The sequence below is a fragment of the Microcaecilia unicolor genome, chromosome 1 (genome assembly GCF_901765095.1).
Source record: "Microcaecilia unicolor chromosome 1, aMicUni1.1, whole genome shotgun sequence".
Taxonomy (NCBI): domain Eukaryota; kingdom Metazoa; phylum Chordata; class Amphibia; order Gymnophiona; family Siphonopidae; genus Microcaecilia; species Microcaecilia unicolor.
The window spans coordinates 122275752-122295587 of record NC_044031.1 but is presented as its reverse complement, the minus strand read 5'-3'; the positions used below and the strand labels follow the sequence as shown (position 1 = coordinate 122295587).

At 49.4% G+C, this 19836-nt stretch overlaps 1 protein-coding gene across 1 annotated transcript in view; it reads left to right on the top strand.

Moving 5' to 3' along the window:
- The window catches only part of DBF4 (DBF4 zinc finger), a gene marked incomplete in the record, with an annotated part of 201998 nt that overhangs the window by 8735 nt on the left and 173427 nt on the right, over positions 1-19836 (top strand). Inside the window, 1 exon segment of the mRNA XM_030199739.1 lies at positions 15971-16146. Coding sequence (XP_030055599.1) covers positions 15971-16146 — 176 coding nt within the window.

Below are 19836 nucleotides of genomic sequence, written 5' to 3'. Positions count from 1 at the left end.
TTAGTTACCTAGCACTGGTGACCTCTGGCAGGCTTCACGGTGCCAGCGGCCGCTTTGATCGTCTAATGACTTCTGCATGATGCTAGGCAGCGTAATAGCAGACTCTCGTTTCATCTGAGAACAATTTCTCCTCCTTTATGTAGCAACTTTTTATATGCTGTAATGGCATCACCTTCCTCTTCTGAGTGACACACACCCCTTCTGGAGCAGATCCAGTGCAGCACTATATGTGGTGCTGTGCTGTTTCTCTTGTATGATGTACAATAGCACAGTCTCCCTATGTGGCTCCCTAGTATCCATTGCTCTTCAAAGGCTTTTGTAATACAATGGTGGGGGGGGGGGGGTATACTTCCTCTTGTGGGGTATGGTTGGTGGTCTCACAGACTCTGCCACCTTCTCAATTTTCTGGTTGCAGTTCTCTTCCAATTTGCAACAAATATTTTCCAGGTGCAAAACTGGAAAGTATTATGCAGCTCAATAGCCACTTCTGTTGTTTTACCCAGTATAAGACATCACAGCTCCCCAGGACAACTGTGTGACCTTTCCAAAAGGTAGCTGTTTTTTCTCATGACGGGTTCAAAAAAACAGTAGACACAATCCTCTGGACATGAGGCTCTTTGGCATTCCTATGGGACTCATGCAATCACCTGTGCTTCTCAGTCTGAGATAACGGAGGCATCTTGGGGCTCTGGTAGCAGCCAGAAATCTACCTGTCAAGTGGCATTCTTTGAGATTGCGTCAGCTTATTCCATTCTCTCATTTTTCATCTCAATGTCTAAGATGAAGAGTTTTGATTGTGGGCCACTACCCGTTTTCAGCAGAGGAACTCCTTTCGCTCGGACAAAAGTTCCGCAGGGGCCAGGTCAGGGCCAGGAGTTCAGGGGCATCCACCACAATGATGGGACGCCGGTCCACTCCTCCATGCCTGCAATAGGAGGACGTCTTTTCCTCTTTCTAGAGGAGTGGACCAAAATTACCTCGGATCAGTGGGTCCTGGACCTGATCAGAGAAGGTTACCGATTGGAATTCGGTGCCCTGGTGAGAGACGTGTTTGTGGCGTCCCGATGTGGCACTGCCGTAAAACGGGTGGCGGTAGAGGAGACCTTACAAGTCTTGCTGCACCTCGGAGCGGTGGTCCCGGTGCCTCCCACCGAACGCGGCTGTGGCCGCTATTCCATTTATTTTGTCGTGCCTCAAAGGCGGGTCTTTCAGACCGATCCTTGGCTTATGAAGAGTCAATGAGGCCCTCAGAGTACGACATTTTCGCATGGAAACCCTGCGCTCCGCCATTGCGGCAGTTCAGCCAGGAGAATTTCTCACATCTCTGGACCTAAAAGAAGCATATTAGCACATTCCTATCTGGCCTCCACACCAGCGGTTCCTCCGTTTTGCGGTGTTGGGAAAACATTTCCAGTTTCGGGCCTTGCCTTTCGGCCTAGCCACAGCTCCCCATACCTTTTCCAAGGTAATGGTGGTCGTAGCTGCCTGCCTCAGGCGAGAGGGTATCAGAGTTCACCCTTATCTCGACGACTGGCTCATCAGAGCGGATTCAGCAACCGAGAGTCATCTTGCCACAGCCAGAGTGGTTTCAGTCCTGCAGGCGCTAGGATGGGTGGTCAATGTACCCAAAAGTCACCTGACCCCCTCTCAATCTCTCGAGTATTTGGGGGTCCGGTTCGACATGGCCTCGGGGTTTGTCTTTCTCCCCGACCAAAGGTGGTGCAAGCTTCAGAATCAGGTCCGTCTGCTCCTGCGGATGCCTCGCCCGCGAGCTTGGGACTTTGTCCAGCTGCTGGGGTCGATGACAACCACCTTGGAGGTGGTGCCTTGGGTGAGAGCGCATATGAGGCCTCTGCAGATTGCCCTGGTACAACAATGGTCTCCGATGTCCCAGGAATATCAGTTCAGACTAATGTTGCTCCTGTGGCCCGGCTCAGTATGCAGTGGTGGCTCTCCGACAGGATGCTGCGCCAAGGAATGCCTCTTGCACATCCTTCTTGGTGCCTAGTGATAACAAATGCCAGCCTTCTGGGCTGGGGAGCGTATTGCCAGGGAAGCTATGCTCAGGGTCTGTGGACACCCGTGGAAGCGGGGTGGTCCATCAATCGCTTGGAACTGAGAGTGATATTCCGGGCTCTTATGGCCTTTCAAAAGACTCTGAAGGGGCTTGCTGTCCAGGTTCTGTCAGACAACACGACAGCGGTGACATACATAAATCGTCAGGGAGGTACTCGGTGCAGGGCCCTGGCCGCGGAGGCCGCTCAGATTTGCCACTGGGCCGAGCTACACCTGCAGCTTCTGTCGGCAGCTCACATAGCAGGTCAGAGCAACGTGCAAGCCGATTTTCTCAGCAGGCATCAAATCGACCCGGCGGAATGGGAACTGGCAGAAAATGTTTTTCTTCAGATTTGTGCCAAATGGGGGACTCCCGGAATGGATCTAATGGCGTCAAGTGCAAACGCCAAAGTACCTCGCTTTTTCAGCAGAAGGAGAGATCCTTACTCGGTGGGGTTGGATGCTCTGGCTCAACCCTGGCCCTCAGAGCTCCTGTATGTGTTCCCTTCTTGGCTCTTGATAGGGCAAGTCCTACTGCGGATTCGACAGCACCGAGGTCTGGTGGTTCTCATCGCTGCAGATTGGCTAAGGCATCCGTGGTATACGGATCTCCGCCAGATGTTGGTGGACGCTCTGGTGCATTTGCCCCGGTGCCGAACCTGTTGGTTCAGGGTCCGGTGTCTATAGAGGATCCCTGCCGATTTGGTCTTACGGCCTGGCTATTGAGAGGGCGTAATTGAGAGTCGAGGGCTACTCTAACAAGGTTATCACTCTCTTGCAGGCCCGCAAGCAGTCCACCTCCGCAGCTTATGCTCGGATCTGGCGCAAATTTGAGGCATGGGGTGTTTCAAAGGCAATCACACCCACGCGGGCTACAGTCTCGACAGTGCTGGACTTTTTGTAGGAGGGCTTACAAAAAGGCCTGGCTTACAATTCGCATGCTGTCGAGGGAAAGTCGCTGGCTTGTCCCTTGCTGCTCATCTGGACATTGCCCGATTTTTCTCAGAGGGGTGCTTAGGCTCCGGCCTCCCATCCAGCTGCCCTGTCCGGCCTGGAACCTGGGGCTGGTGTTGAAGGCTCTTCAGTGTTCGCCGTTCGAGCCGCTTAAGCGAGCTTCGGAGAAGGATGTGACTCTCAAGACAGTCTCTTTGGTGGCCATTACATCGGTTAGACGCGTGTCTGAGCTGCAGGCGCTGTCCTGTCGGGACCCTTTTCTGCAATTCTCGGACTCCGGAGTAACGGTACGTACAGTGCCTTCCTTCCTGCCTAAGGGTGGTTTCAGCATTTCACCTGAACCAGCCCATTTTTCTTCCTTCCTTTTCTAGGGAAGAGTTCCCGGACTCCTTTGGGCAGTTACATCTTCTGGATGTCCGCAGGGCACTGTTGCAGTATCTACAGATGTCAAATGGCTTCAGGAATTCTGATTGCCTGTTTGTCTTGTTATCAGGTTCTCGGTGTAGAGGCCCGGCGTCTAAGGCCACTATAGCCCGTTGGCTCAAGGAAGTCATTTTTGCTGCATATCTGCTTTCAGGTCGATCTCTGACTGAAGCGTTTAAGACGCATTCCACGAGAGCGTTTTCCACTTCGTGGGCTGAAACGAGTGCACTCTCTTCAAGAGATCTGTACTGGCGCAACTTGGGCTTCTCAGCTCTCATTTGTCTGGCATTATAGGCTGGATGTTGCAACGAAGCAGGACGCTATTTTTGGAGCACAAGTGCTTGCTCGTTGTGTGGCCTGTTCCCACCCTAAGTAGGGATTGCTTTTGTACATCCCATCAGTTAATGGATTCATCTGCAGCTGATGACAAGGAAGGGAAAATTAGGTTCTTACCTTGGTAATTTTCTTTCCTTTAGTCACAGCAGATGAATCCATGATCCCTCCCTGTCTGACTTGTTTTTTGTTCAGATCTTTCATGCAGTTATAGCTCTCATTCGAAGAAGTTGGATACCAGTTCTCAAAATTTCTACATGCTGTTCTACTTACAGGAGGTTGAGTTCATCCCTCCTTTGTATGGTTATTGCTCCTGTTCTGGGGCATTTGTTCGCTGTGAGGAAAGTTTGTTATTATACCTGCTTTGGAATTCTCAAATACTGAAGGCAGTTGGGGCTAGCCGTCCAAGAGGCACTATGGTTTTTCAATGTTCTCTATCTCCACCCATCAGTTAATGGATTCATGTGCTGTGACTAAAGGAAAGAAAATTACCAAGGTAAGAACCTAATTTTCCCATTTGCCTAGGGTAGCTGCCCTGTGCATATCATTACAACAGCTACATGAAGGCCACAAGTGGCTATGGTTTCCCATTTAATACTGGCAACATGCTCTCCTTATTGGAATGGACAGCCTTTTTTCTCTGCATGTTCAGCTACCGCCTTTATAGCTCCAGTTATCTCACTTTCTGCTATATCTTGGCCTTGCCTTTTCTGCAGGCAACTGTCAGACCCTCTAATTGGTTTTGCATATTATTGGCAAATGGCTAGTTGTCTCATATCTATGGCTGCTTAATTAGCGGTTCGCAGGTCCGACTTTTAGGTCCTATGGCACAGAACTCCTTTTTCCACGGGGTGTTATCAGCCATCACATTGTTTGTTTGTTTTTTTTAAATCCTCCTTTGAGCCTAGTTGCTTCTTGTGCTTTAGTGGAATGGTCAGGGCCTTATGCTTTGTCCTTCCCTCTTGGCTTCATGTGCATGGCCTCCCCGATAGCTCAAAATCTGGCCATCGTCCACAGTCTAGGTTAGCCATACCTTCTTCTTTCCATCAATCCTTTTTGGTTGCTACATTCTTCTTATGAGTTTTGCCTTTAACTCTGCATTAAAAAAAAAGGATGACTGGGAGAGATTGCTTGGAGGACCAGGCAGTGCAGGGATTTCCTGTGCTGCTTAGCGCTGTGGTTCTCAGTCTGTGTGCCGGTCAGGCAGCAGGCTAATTGTGCTGGAAGCATCAGCTGTTCGTTGAGTGTTCCATGTTCTTCCTTTGGCATGGGGGTTCCGCATTTAAGAGATGTTCCTGTTGCGGTAGTAGACGTGCCACAGTGGGAATCTGTGTTGCTGCGGTGGGAGCAGAGATGCTCTCCTTTCCGATCAGCCTCTTTCCTGCGCTGATGCGGCGGGAGTATGTGCCATTTTGCAGGCGGTCTCCCCTTCTCAGCTGGTGACAGCTCCTGAGGGTGACTTTTTTCAGATTTTGCAGCTCCTGGATTTGACGGGTTCTTCACCGTTATTTGCAGATGTCTAATGAGTTCTGTTTGTGCTTCTGGCTGGGCCCCGGCAGGGGGATTCGTAAGGCAACTATATCTAAGTGGATTAAGGAGGCGATTGCTTCTGCGTATATGTTGGAAAGTCACACTCCACTGGAGGCATTGAGGGCTCATTCCATGAGGCTGCAAGCATCTTCATGGGTGGAGACAGGAGTGCTGTTCCTCGATTAAATCTGCCAGGCTACGTGGGCCTCTTTGAACACTTTTTTTTTTTTTTTTTCAAATCATTATAGAGTGGACGTGGCTGCCCGTTCGGATGCTTCCTTTAGTGCGGCCACATCTCGGCTGTCTCAGGGAATGGCGGCTTCCAATCCCTTTTTTTTAGTGATTGCTTTGGTTCATTCCACCAGTTCCTGGATTCATGTGATGCAGATGCTAAGGAAGGTAAAATTATGCCTTGTCGGAAGATTTTCTTTCCTTTAGTCAAAGCAGATTAATCCAAGATCCCTCCTGTTGTTTGCCGTTTGATTTGTCCTTGTTTAAAAAAAAAAAAAAGAGGTACATCTTGGAGCATGTAGACAACACCTTTTGTCAGTTAGGTTTACTTTGGATTTCTTGGTGAGGAAGCCTGCTTTCTGAGGACACACATACTGAATGAAGGAGGAGCTGTCTGTCTGGTGTCGCTGCCTTCAATTTGTTACCTTCAGTGCGTTATCTGTATCTCCATCTGTTGGTAGATGGACACAACCCACCAGTTCATGGATTCATCTGCTGTGACTAATTATCAGCAGGGAAGGCAGAGACAGTGCTAGGGCTAGAACTAGAAAGCAAGGCAGGAGTTTGGAAGCAAGGCTGGAACTAGAAAGCAAGACAGGACAGGAGCTACAGAGGGTGCTGGAGCTGGAAGGGAAAGGGACTTGATATACTGCCTTTCTGCGGGTTTTTTTTGCAGCTACATTCAAAGCGGTTTACATATTATATATATATGTACTTATTTTGTACCTGGGGCAATGGAGAGTTAAGTGACTTGCCCAGAATCACAAGAAGCTGCAGTGGGAATTGAACCCAGTTGCCCAGGATCGAAGTCCGCTACTCTAACCATTAGGCTATTCCTCCACTCTGTGCATCAAACTTCGATATCATCTACCAAGAAAATAAAGCAGGAGCTAGAAAGCAGAATTGGAGCTAAAATATAAGGCAGGAACAACTAAGGCATGGCTAGAGGCAAAACAAGAACAAACTGAGGCAAGGCAGGAGACAAAGCAGGCACAAACTGAAACACAGCAAAAACACAACTGGAAACAAGGCAAGAAGCAAGGCAAAAGCTCAGAACTGGAGCTTGGGAGCAAGGCAAAGGAAACGGAAACAAACAGAGGCAAAGCTGAGGACCAAACAGGAACAAGCAGAGGCAAGGTTGAGGACAAAGCAAGAACAAGCTAGAAGTGCAACAAACTCGCACTGGCAAGAAATCACCAGAAGACCTCTGTTGCAAAGGCAAAGTTTGAATGTCCCAACGTTCGTTATAAGAGCCCTCACTGATGATGTCATGCCCTCTGGAATGAGGCTTGAAGCATAAAACACCAGAGTGAGGCCTGGCTTCTGGGACGTCAAGAATGAGGCTTGGATGACTCAGGAGTAAGGCTTGGAAGCTGGAACATCAGAGCAGGGCTGGAGTAATCTCTGGAATGTGGCTCAAAATGGGGAGAAGGCAGTCCGTAGAAATCGCAGAACCTGACTACCTGAGGAAGAGGTGTCTGGACATGGGGGTAGGTGCATGGCCATGACAGTTATAATCCATTTGTAACTGAGCAAACATTTTGAGTTGTCCATTGATTAGTTTACTAAGAAACCATGTGTTGCAGTTCTGCCAACGGACCAGTTTCTGTAGAGTTTTAATGTGTTTTATTATCCCATATAATCATACCTTCCATAGTGTTAGGGTTATTAGGTAGTGAAGTTTGATAAGCAATGAAAGTCCTCCTGGTCACCCTTGTGACAGGATAGGAGGAATGTGGTAAAACAAATTCTTTTAGGAGGAGTATTGGCTAAAACTGATAGTGGAAAGTGGGATGATGCAGAATATCGTACACAAGAACATCTGCGCAGATGCCCCACTGTACATGTTTAACCTTGTGGACCTATCGCCCAGAAACGCCAAGAGATCAGCCCGCAAATTCCTCAACCTGAATTTCCCCAGTTGTAAAGGACTTAAATATAAGCAGGCATACGCCTCTACCTTCTCCTACTGAAGTACACGGATATGGAACGGGTTACCCCCAGCCCTAAAAAGCATGGATAATCTAAGTAACTTTTGCAAATCTCTGAAGACACATCTCTTCAATAGAGCCTACAAAAAGAACCCTTAAAGACACAAATTCACCTCCTAAACTATCCTCTCTAACATCATATTCTCCAATTCCTCATCCATCTTCAGCTTACCATCGATTGTATCCAATATCCTGTTATGACTTTGTCATAACAACACTCTGTAAGCCAAATTGAGCCTGCAAATAGGTGGGAAAATGTGGGGTACAAACGCAATAAATAATAATATGATCAATGTAGAACCAATGGAATCCTTTAGAAAGAATGTAGGCGGTATGGTATAAGGCAAAATCAGGGAAGTTGACACCTTTGTTTTTTGACAATTTCAGTATTCTAATAGAAATTCTATGTGGTTTATAGTTCTATAAGAACTGTGACAGTATTCTATCAATTGCTTTAAAGGGGAATGAGGAAGTGGTATGGGGAGCATACTGAGCATATAATTTATTTAGGGGCCATATCATTTTACAGACTTGAGTCTGCCCCACCAATTAAGTTTTGTAAGAGAAAATCAATATTTTGAGAGAGTCTACATAAATATATCCCTAAGTATTTGATATATGAGAGATCCTGAACATTGCAGGTATCATGGAATGGTAAACATTCCGTTTTGTCCCAGTTTTTGTGTCAAAATTGGGCTATTAAGGAGAAAACATGAGGGATGGAGGGTATTGTAGTGTATATAAGCAGGTTGTCAGCATATAAGGATAGCATGTTCCAACTGTGAGGCCTACAATATTAGGATTAGTATGTAACGCTATGGCCAACAGTTCAATAGCAATGTTGAATAAAAGTGGGGACAGAGAACAAGGGTATCGGATGAAGGAGGGCTCACAATGTGCAGGTCCAGTAGTCCCCAAAAGGGTTGGTATCATATCAGTACAACGAAGGACCCTCTCTAGCAAGAGACAACTCTCCAAATTGGGCTCTAGGAGACGGCAACCTAGAAACAAGTGATAACAGTTCATCCATAACAGGGGGAAATGGATTTCAGGTCTGCCATGGTGGAATAAGTCTTCACCACGCCTTGATGGAACACTCAAACTCGGGCAGGATACTGCAGTGCAAATCGCACCCAGTGGTTAAAAAGTTGGGACCAATAAGGAGCAAACTCTCTCCACCGAGCTGCAACTGTCACAGAGAAGTCCTCAAACAGCAATACCTTTAGAGATATGCAGTTCAAGGCCCATCCAGGCATGATAGGTTCACAGAATCACCATCTTGTCAGTGTAGTTCAGGACTCGGAAAAATTACTGGCCTTGGCCTAGTACCCTGAGCCACGTGCTCTCCCGATCTGTGAGCTCGCTCCACCACAATGCGGCCACCCTCACCAGCCGGCCAAGGCCCATAGGCAGTTCCCACTCACACCAAGCCATAACGTCCTTATCTGGCATAGATTCAGGAAGGCCAATGAGCTCGCGGTTATTCTTCCAACTACGATTCTCTTGCTCATCAATTCAGTATTAACGCTGTTTCATCTGTACCAGCTGTTCTCGAATTTGATCAATGACCATTTTCTACTCCTCAGTGTGATACATATCACCAATCTTAATGGCCTGTGTAGCCAAGCAATTCTTCAGTTCCTGCATAGTAGTATGTAACTGCGAAAGTTTGGCCTCGAGCACTACCGTGACACACTTTGTGAGCTGTTTCGCCACTTTGTCTGGCATAATAAAAACTAGCTGGTTCAGGCCCTCCACCATCTTGGTCAGGGTCCACACTCCTAGACCAGCCGCCTCGTTTTTACACTCATCACCTACAAATCGAACCTCTATTGGGTACTCCAGCCATTGCCATCAATAAAACACAGAGAAACTGTTCCAACACAATCCAATTGATTTTTCCTCTATAAAAGATGGACTTTCCATATCATCAAGCTGATCAATCCATAGACTGGTGGGTTGTGTCCATCTACCAGCAGGTGGAGATAGAGAGCAAACTTTTGCCTCCCTATATGTGGTCATGTGCTGCCGGAAACTCCTCTGTATGTTCTCTATCTCAGCAGGTGGTGGTCACACACAGCAGCAGCTCTGGCTAGGCCTCCAAGCCTAATCCTTAGGTTTTGTTGAGGCCTGGGGTTGAGGGCTCTTTTGAGCAAGTGAAAACCTGGTGGTGCCAGGTCCCTCCTTTTCTCCCCCCTCCCGCTGGCTCCGTTTAAAAAAAAAAAAAAAAAATTTTAAACGTCTTTAAAGGCGTTTAATTCGACGTTTCTTTAAAACGTTCATTGCAGCTACTCACTGGGACACCAGTTCGTTACAGCTCGGAGCGGCAAGCAGGTAATTTTACCTTTTTATAGCGGGCAGGGGGTTCCCCGATTCTTCTCCTCGTGGCAATGGCGTCGGAGGGCGAGGGCGCAAAGGGTCGCTCCCCGGATCGCTGGAGCGCTTCTAGAGGGGATGCGGGGGTTTTACAACCTGATTCGCCCTTGATGGGTGATAGTTTAGTGACCGATGAATGTCCCGGTCGTCCTCCGGCGTGGCGGTGTTTTCCCGCCATAAACGCCCATCCCCCGCTCCTCGCCTCCGCCATCTTGGCCGGCCACGCGGCTCGGACGGCTTCTTCGTGGGCCGCCCTTGAGGTTGGAGACATTAATGCCATGAACGCCCTTAATTTGGGCGACGGCACAAAAGCGGCTAAAGTTAAGCGCCGTTCTTCCCGCGCGGCTCCTTCACGGAGTTTCGCGCCGGACGCCATTTTGGATGCGCAGCATGTCTCTCCCCCGCTATTGCGAGCGCCGGTTGAGAGTGCGTCTAGGGCTGTTGCCCAGGCTGCGGAAGTGCACAGTCTGGGGGGTTTCTCCCCCGAGTTTGTTTTGCTGCTGCATCAGGCTTTCCTCATTTAAAACGCTGCCCCTGCTCCCTCTTCTGATAAAGAGGTTGAGGTTCCCAGAGGTAAACGCCCTCGGGTTGATTTCCAGGCCTTGGAGGACTTTTGTCTCCTCCGATGTAGATGAGGGCAGCGTGTCTGAGGTCTCCCAACGATCCTTTGCGGATTCCTTGGAGGAGATAGATCCCCGCTCGGATGGAGCGGATGACCCCTCTGCAGCGCGGCTTTTTAGCCCAGAGGATTTGCCCAACCTGTTGTTACAGGCCATGGACACTTTGAAGATTTCCTCTCCGGAGGACGTCTCTCCCTTAGCCCCTGTTGGCTCTGCCATTATGCTGGGGACGAAGCGCCCGCCTAGAACCTTCCACGTGCATGATGCCATGCACACCTTAATTGCGGCTCAATGGGATGTCCCGGAAACGAGCCTTAAAGTGGCTAGGGCTATGTCCCGCCTCTATCCTTTGGCTGTGAGTGAACGTGAGGCCTATCTGTGGCCTACCGTGGATTCTTTAATCACTGCGGTGACTAAGAAAACGGCGTTGCCGGTGGAAGGTGGCACGGCCCTAAAGGACGCCCAAGACAGAAGATTGGAGGCGGCCTTAAGGTCGTCCTTTGAGGCAGCTGCTTTAAGTTTGCAGGCCTCAGTTTGCGGCTCCTATGTGGCCAGGGCGTGCCGGACTATGGTGCAGCGGGCTTCCCCCTCGGATCATTCCTTGAGGGCTGATTGGCCGGCCCTGGAATCGGGCTTAGCCTATTTGGCAGACTTGCTGTATGATGTCTGGAGAGCCTCAGCTAAAGGCATGGCTCAGACAGTCTCTGCGCGGCGGTGGCTTTGGCTGAAACATTGGTCTGCTGACCACGCCTCTAAATCCCGCCTGGCTAGATTGCCTTTTAAAGGCAAGCTGCTCTTTGGGGTCGAGCTGGACAAAATCGTGACCGATCTCGGCACGTCTAAGGGCAAGAAATTACCAGAGGTCAGGGCTCGGGTTAGTACTCGTCCCGATACCTCCAGAGGACGGTTGCAGGAAGCCCATCGGTACCGCCCGGGCAAGTCGGTTCCTCTGCCCCCTCTTCCTTCAAGAGGAATTTCTCCCCCAAGCAGCATTCCTTTCGCAGAGACCGCCGTCCCGGAGGTGCTCCCTCCGGTCCTCCCCCAGGGTCTCGTACCCAATGACGGGGCCTTGGTCCACGCCCCAGTGCAGATTGGAGGATGGCTGTCCTCGTTTCTGGGCGAGTGGACCACTATAACTTCAGACGCGTGGGTGCTGGAAGTCATCAGAGACGGCTACAAGCTAGAGTTCTGCCAACCCTTAAGAGACGGGTTTGTACTCTCTCCCTGCAAGTCTCCGGTCAAGCTGTGGTAGTGCAGCAGACCTTGGACAACCTGATCCGCCTGGGTGCGGTCGTTCCGGTGCCAAAAAATCAGATTGGCAAGGGACGTTACTCCATTTACTTTGTGGTTCCAAAGAAAGGAGGTTCTGTCCGGCCTATCCTCGACCTCAAAGGGGTCAATCGGGCCTGGAAAGTGAGGCACTTTCGCATAGAGACTCTCCGCTCTGTTATAGCGGCAGTGAAGGCAGGAGAGTTCTTGGCTTCCTTGGACATCAAGGAAGCGTACCTGCATATTCCCATCTGGCCTCCTCTCCAACGCTTTCTGCGTTTTACAGTCCTGAGACGACACTTCCAGTTCAGAGCCCTCCCTTTCGGGTTGGCTACTGCTCCGCGGACCTTTTCCAAAGTAATGGGGGTCATAGCGGCCTTCCTGCTAAAGGAAGGAGTACAAGTCCATCCTTATCTGGACGACTGGTTGATCCGAGCCCCCTCTTATGCAGAGTGCGGCAAAGCTATGGACCGGGTAGTTGCTCTTTTGAGCTCCCTGGGATGGATCATCAACTGGAAGAAGAGCCAGCTGCGCCCGACTCAGTCCCTGGTGTATCTGGGAGTTCGATTCGACACCCAAGTGGGCAGAGTGTTCCTGCCAGACAATCGGATTGTCAAGCTTCAGGCTCAGGTGGACTAGTTCCTAGTAGCCTCTCCTATTCGGGCTTGGGACTACGTGCAGCTGTTGGGCTCTATGACGGCCACGATGGAAGTAGTGCCCTGGGCCAGGGCTCATATGAGACCACTACAGCTATCTCTGCTGCTGCGCTGGACTCCGATGTCGGAGGATTCTGCTGTGCGCCTTCCCTTGGACCCAGCAGTGCGCAAGGCGCTGAGCTGGTGGACGCAGACAGACAAGTTGTCTGCAGGATTGCCTTTGGTGACCCCGGAGTGGATTGTCGTCACGACAGACGCCTCTTTGATGGGCTAGGGAGCCCACTGCTTGGGAAGGACAGCGCAGGGGCTCTAGTCTCCTGCAGAGGCAAGTGGTCTATCAACCTCCTGGAACTCAGAGCCATTCGGTTGGTGTTATTGGAGTTCATCCCGGTACTGGTGTTGAAGCCTGTACGGGTCCTGTCGGACAATGCCACGGCTGTGGCCTATATCAACCGCCAGGGAGGTACCAAGAGCGCCCCTCTAGCCAGGAGGCTATGAGTCTTTGCCAGTGGGCGGAAGCGAACCTGGAGCAGCTTTCAGCGGCCCACATTGCCGGAGTCATGTATGTCAAGGCGGACTTTCTCAGTCGCCATACCTTGGAGCCCGGAGAGTGGCAACTATCTGCTCAGGCGTTCTTGGACATCACGAAGCGCTGGGGCCAGCCGAGCCTAGATCTGATGGCGTCATCGGCCAATGGCCAAGTGCCGCGCTTTTTCAGCAGAGGACGGGACCCTCGATCCCTGGGAGTAGATGCTCTTCTCCAACAGTGGCCGACACAAGAGCTCCTCTATGTGTTCCCGCCCTGGCCCATGTTGGGCAGGGTGCTAGACCGGGTGGCAAAGCATCCCGGCAGGGTAATCCTGGTGGGTCCGGATTGGCCCAGACGTCCCTGGTATGCGGACTTGTTCAGGCTCTCAGTCGACGATCCTCTGCGGCTGTCAGTGGAGCAGGGCCTGTTACATCAGGGTCCCGTGGTGATGGAGGATCCCTCTCCCTTTGGTCTTACGGCCTGGCTATTGAGCGGCAGCGTCTGAGGAAGAAGGGCTTCTCAGACAAGGTCATCGCCACTATGCTGAGAGCGAGGAAGCGCTCTACTTCTACTGCTTACGCCAGGGTTTGGCGTATCTTTGCAGCATGGTGTGAAGCAGGCTCACTTTCTCCCTTCACTGCTCCAATTTCTTCAGTGTTGGCGTTCCTGCAAGAAGGTCTGGAGAAAGGCCTGTCGCTCAGTTCCCTTAAAGTCCAGGTACCGGCTCTGGCTTGCTTCAGGGGCCGCCTGAAGGGTGCTTCCCTGGCTTCGCAGCCAGATGTGGTGCGCTTTCTCAAGGGAGTTAATCACCTGCGCCCTCCTCTGCACTCAGTGGTGCCTGCGTGGAATCTCAACCTGGTGCTAAGAGCATTGCAGAAGCCGCCTTTGGAACCCTTGTCGAGGGCATCTCTGAAAGACCTGACGTTGAAAGCAGTCTTTTTGGTGGCTATCACTTCAGCCAGAAGAGTTTCCGAGCTCCAGGCGCTCTCATGTCGAGAGCCTTTTCTGCAGTTCACTGAGGCAGGAGTGACTATTCGCACAGTGCCTGCCTTCCTGCCCAAGATTGGTTCTCGCTTCTATGTGAATCAGCAGCTCTGTCTCCCTTCCTTTCGTAGGGAGGACTACCCAGAGGAGTACTCCGCTCTTGAATATCTGGATGTGAGACGAGTCATCATCAGATACTTGGAAGTGACCAATGATTTCCGGAAATCGGATCATCTGTTTGTCCTGTTTGCAGGTCCTCGTAAGGGTCTGCAGGCTGCTAAGCCTACAGTGGCAAGATGGGTCAAGGAAGCCATTGCAGCGGCTTATGTGGCCGCGGGGAAGGTGCCGCCTATCCAGCTGAAGGCTCACTCCACGAGAGCTCAGGCGGCCTCGATGGCAGAGGCCGGATCCGTCTCCTTGGAAGAGATATGCAAGGCGGCAACGTGGGCTTCGGCTCATACATTCTCCAAGCATTACCGTTTGACTGTGGCTGCACGGGCGGAGGCCCGGTTTGGAGCTTCAGTGTTGAGGTCAGGGATTTCTATGTCCCGCCCTGGGTGAGTACTGCTTCGGTACATCCACCAGTCTATGGATTGATCAGCTTGATGATATGGAAGGTAAAATTATGTATAATCATACCTGATAATTTTCTTTCCATTAATCATAGCTGATCAATCCATAGCCCCTCCCAGATATCTGTACTGTTTATATTCTGGTTGAATTTTAGGTTCAAGTTTAGCCTTCAGTTACTTCAGGAGGACTTCGTGTTCAAGTTCTTCTTTCACTTGGATTCTTCAAGAGTTGAGACGAGTTTGTGTTACAGTGAGCTGCTGCATTCCTCTCCCCTCCGTTTTACGGGGCTGGATTGAGACATAAATTCTGCCGGCACTCCCTCCCGCTTCGTGCGGCTGTAGGGCAGCTTTGTACCCCTCCCGCTTCGGCGGTGTTAGGGTCAGTCAGCTCCTCCCGCGGTTGCAGGATAAGCCAGATCCCCCCGCATCGGCGGGTGTGGTGTCCCTCCCCCGCTCCGTGGGGATGAGCTGGACGGATTCCCCTCCCCCACTTGTGTGGGGATGAGCTGGGTTAATTCCCCTCCCCCGTTTCGGCGGTGGTGAGCTGGGCAGAGTGTCCCTTCGTGGGTGTAATTCTCTAAGTGCTGAGTCCTGCGGATGGAGCTTTGATATCGACATACTGAGGAGTTTCCGGCAGCACATGACCACATATAGGGAGGCAAAAGTTTGCTCTCTATCTCCACCTGCTGGTAGATGGACACAACCCACCAGTCTATGGATTGATCAGCTATGATTAATGGAAAGAAAATTATCAGGTATGATTATACATAATTTTACCTTATGAGTGGGAGACAAGGAGCTGCCCCAGGCAGAGTCCACTCGCTACACAGTCATCACGTGACTTCTATAACTTTTTTTTTTCTTGAGCATAAGTCAACTTATGCTTGAAGAGTATTACAGTCCTATTAAACATTTTAAGTATACTGTATATACAGTACTCAGTTTTTTTGGAAGTAAGCTTTATATTTTGACTTGATATCTAGGGATTGGTGAAGTTTAATCATATTGGATCTTTGTAGTTTGTTGCTTACAATGTATGGGGCCCTTTTGCTAAATCTTACCACGTGCACCATCAGAATTAGCGCATGCTAAAGAAGCCCATAGATATAAAATGGGCATTTTAGCATTTAGAATGTGCTAATTCTGTTGGCGTGCACTAAGCCTTAATAAAAGAGCCCCTAAATTATTATCTGAATGTGATTTGGCTAGTATGTTTGTTGTAACAACTTCCACAACTTATTTGTCATTAATTTTGATGACATGATTTTGTATGATATTTTGTCTTTTAATTTTTATTTTATTGTGTTTGTGATTTGTACACTGCTTAGAATTTTAAGATACTAATAAAAATTTATATTTCACATTATTTGCTTGTTATTTCTACTGCTCCATGAAAACGCTGTCAAAGTAACCCTTTTTTTTTTCTTTCTTTCTTTTCTTTTAACAGGCAGTATTCAAGGTAATGCTAGCAAAAAAAGATCATCCCTGAAAACTGGAAAAAAAGCTGCTGAAAAATCAGAGCAAGATAATTCGAAAACATTTACTGGAAAGGTGTTTTACCTTGATTTGCCATCTAATGCAGTCTCGGAAAATTTGGAGCGAGACATTAAGGATTTAGGAGGGGTATGTTTTAAGATCAGTTTTTCCAGATGTTTTTTTTTGTTTGTTTTTGTCTTAAGTTCCTGAATCATATAGATCAAAGTTTGCAGTAGCAAAACTGAAGAAAATATTGCAAGATAACAAAACTATAAAATTGTATACTTATGTTCACTAATGGATTTCTCCTTAGGCATGGTTTAGTTGAATGACCGATTTTCCTTTGCATCAGCAGCAGATGAATCCAGATACTTGTGGGTTATGACCATCTACCAGCAGGTGGAGGTAGAGTACTGAACACTGTCTTATGGGACGGTATTGCTTCTGGCTCTTCAGTATACAGTGGGGGAAATAAGTATTTGATCCCTTGCTGATTTTGTAAGTTTGCCCACTGACAAAGACATGAGCAGCCCATAATTGAAGGGTAGGTTATTGGTAACAGTGAGAGATAACACATCACAAATTAAATCCGGAAACTCACATTGTGGAAAGTATATGAATTTATTTGCATTCTGCAGAGGGAAATAAGTATTTGATCCCCCACCAACCAGTAAGAGATCTGGCCCCTACAGACCAGGTAGATGCTCCAAATCAACTCGTTACCTGCATGACAGACAGCTGTCGGCAATGGTCACCTGTATGAAAGACACCTGTCCACAGACTCAGTGAATCAGTCAGACTCTAACCTCTACAAAATGGCCAAGAGCAAGGAGCTGTCTAAGGATGTCAGGGACAAGATCATACACCTGCACAAGGCTGGAATGGGCTACAAAACCATCAGTAAGACGCTGGGCGAGAAGGAGACAACTGTTGGTGCCATAGTAAGAAAATGGAAGAAGTACAAAATGACTGTCAATCGACAAAGATCTGGGGCTCCACGCAAAATCTCACCTCGTGGGGTATCCTTGATCATGAGGAAGGTTAGAAATCAGCCTACAACTACAAGGGGGGAACTTGTCAATGATCTCAAGGCAGCTGGGACCACTGTCACCACGAAAACCATTGGTAACACATTACGACATAACGGATTGCAATCCTGCAGTGCCCGCAAGGTCCCCCTGCTCCGGAAGGCACATGTGATGGCCCGTCTGAAGTTTGCCAGTGAACACCTGGATGATGCCGAGAGTGATTGGGAGAAGGTGCTGTGGTCAGATGAGACAAAAATTGAGCTCTTTGGCATGAACTCAACTCGCCGTGTTTGGAGGAAGAGAAATGCTGCCTATGACCCAAAGAACACCGTCCCCACTGTCAAGCATGGAGGTGGAAATGTTATGTTTTGGGGGTGTTTCTCTGCTAAGGGCACAGGACTACTTCACCGCATCAATGGGAGAATGGATGGGGCCATGTACCGTACAATTCTGAGTGACAACCTCCTTCCCTCCGCCAGGGCCTTAAAAATGGGTCGTGGCTGGGTCTTCCAGCACGACAATGACCCAAAAACATACAGCCAAGGCAACAAAGGAGTGGCTCAGGAAGAAGCACATTAGGGTCATGGAGTGGCCTAGCCAGTCACCAGACCTTAATCCCATTGAAAACTTATGGAGGGAGCTGAAGATGCGAGTTGCCAAGCGACAGCCCAGAACTCTTAATGATTTAGAGATGATCTGCAAAGAGGAGTGGACCAAAATTCCTCCTGACATGTGTGCAAACCTCATCATCAACTACAGAAGATGTCTGACCGCTGTGCTTGCCAACAAGGGTTTTGCCACCAAGTATTAGGTCTTGTTTGCCAGAGGGATTAAATACTTATTTCCCTCTGCAGAATGCAAATAAATTCATATACTTTCCACAATGTGATTTTCCGGATTTAATTTGTGATGTGCTATCTCTCACTGTTACCAATAACCTACCCTTCAATTATGGGCTGCTCATGTCTTTGTCAGTGGGCAAACTTACAAAATCAGCAAGGGATCAAATACTTATTTCCCCCACTGTATCTCCATCTCCAGCAGGCGGTGGACGGTTCTCCACAAGCTCCTGGATTCATGTTTGGTGGCCGCTCCAGTTCCAGGTTGCCTGGTTCTGTTGAGCTTGGGAGTGCCAGGCTGTACTGTGCAGCTTTAGGGGGTACACCTGGTGGTGCCAGGTCCCTTCCCAACTCCGTACCCCAGCACAGATTTCTGATCTATGCTCTCCTCCTCCTCAGTTTAAAAAAAAAAAAAAAAAGGTCGAAAGCGTCAGACTGCCTGTTCTGTGAGCGGGAGGCTTTTGTCTCTTCAGCAGTAACTGGAGATGTTCTCCACTGGCTGCATTATGACTTAGATGTCATGGCTCAGGAGAATGCTTCCTTTGCCGGTCGGTGCTGGTCGTGGGGGCAGCATCTTCCCACCCAATGTGAGGACTGCTTTACTACATAGTAGATGATGACGGCAGAAAAAGACCTGCACGGTCCATCCAGTCTGCCCAACAAGATAACTCATATTTGCTACTTTTTGTGTATACCCTACTTTGATTTGTACCTATGCTCTTCAGGGCACAGACCGTATAAGTCTGCCCAGCACTATCCCCGCCTCCCAACCACCGGCTCTGGCACAGACCGTATAAGTCTGCCCAGCACTATCCTCGCCTCCCAACCACCAGTACATCTTAACAAGTATTTGGATTCATCTGCTGTTTACGCAAAGGAAGGAAAAGTTATATTCTTACCTTGTCGCATCAGATTAATCCAGAGCCCCACCCTTAACGTCAGGAGTTCAGCCAGTTAGGAATGTTGCTTGTCTGTTTCAGTTCTTGTACTCTGGTTCTAGGTTTAGTTCAGGTTTCTAGAGGTTATTCTGAGAAGAAAGTTATGTGGCTATGTTTCCCCTTTCTGCTTTGCTAATCGATGTGCTGAAGGTTCAGAAGCAATATCGTCCTTTAAGACAGAGTTCAGTACTCTCTATTCTCCATCTGTTGGTAGATGGTCCCAATCCACAAGTATCTGGATTCATCTGCTGTGATTAAAGGAAAGAAAGCTATCAGGTAAGAATTTAACTTTTCCTTCCTGGTCTCAGGCGCTGGCAGCTCCTCGCAGTGGAAAATCCTCACCGCAGACGGATCCATCAAGCTCCTGTGGCAATTCTGCACCCGACTCTGGCTCCTCAGCCCAAGAAGTTCTGCCAGACCCCTCAGAATCCTCATAGCCTGACCACGGGGGGAAAAGGGGGGTGCGCCACACTCAGAAGGGGAATTAGACCTCTACAGTATTCGCTACTTCAACGATGGTCTCCAGTATCTCAGGATTATCAGTGCAGAATTTCTTGGCTCCCTGCGGCCTGCCTCAGTATGGAGTGGTGGCTCTCGGACAGCATGATGCGGCAGGGAATGCCGCTGGCGCTCCCCCGATTGGTGCCTAGTGGTGACAGATGCCAACCTGAAGGGCTGGGGCGCACATTGCCAGGGGAAGCATGCCCAGGGTCTGTGGACGCCCGACGAGTTGGAGTGGTCTATCAACCGCCTGGAGTTGAAAGCGGTGTTTCTGGCTCTTCTGGCCTTTCAAGTGACCCTGGAAGGATTGGCTGTCCGAGTGATGTCGGACAGCACAACAGCAGTGGCCTACATAAATCGACAAGGCGGCACTCAGTGCAGAGCTCTAGCCGCGCAGGCCGAACAAATTTGCCACTGGGCCGAGCTGCATCTACAGTTTCTGTCGGCAGCTCACATTGCAGGTCAGAGCAACGTGCAAGCCGATTATCTAAGCAGGCATCAGTTCGATCCAGCGGAGTGGGAACTTGCAGA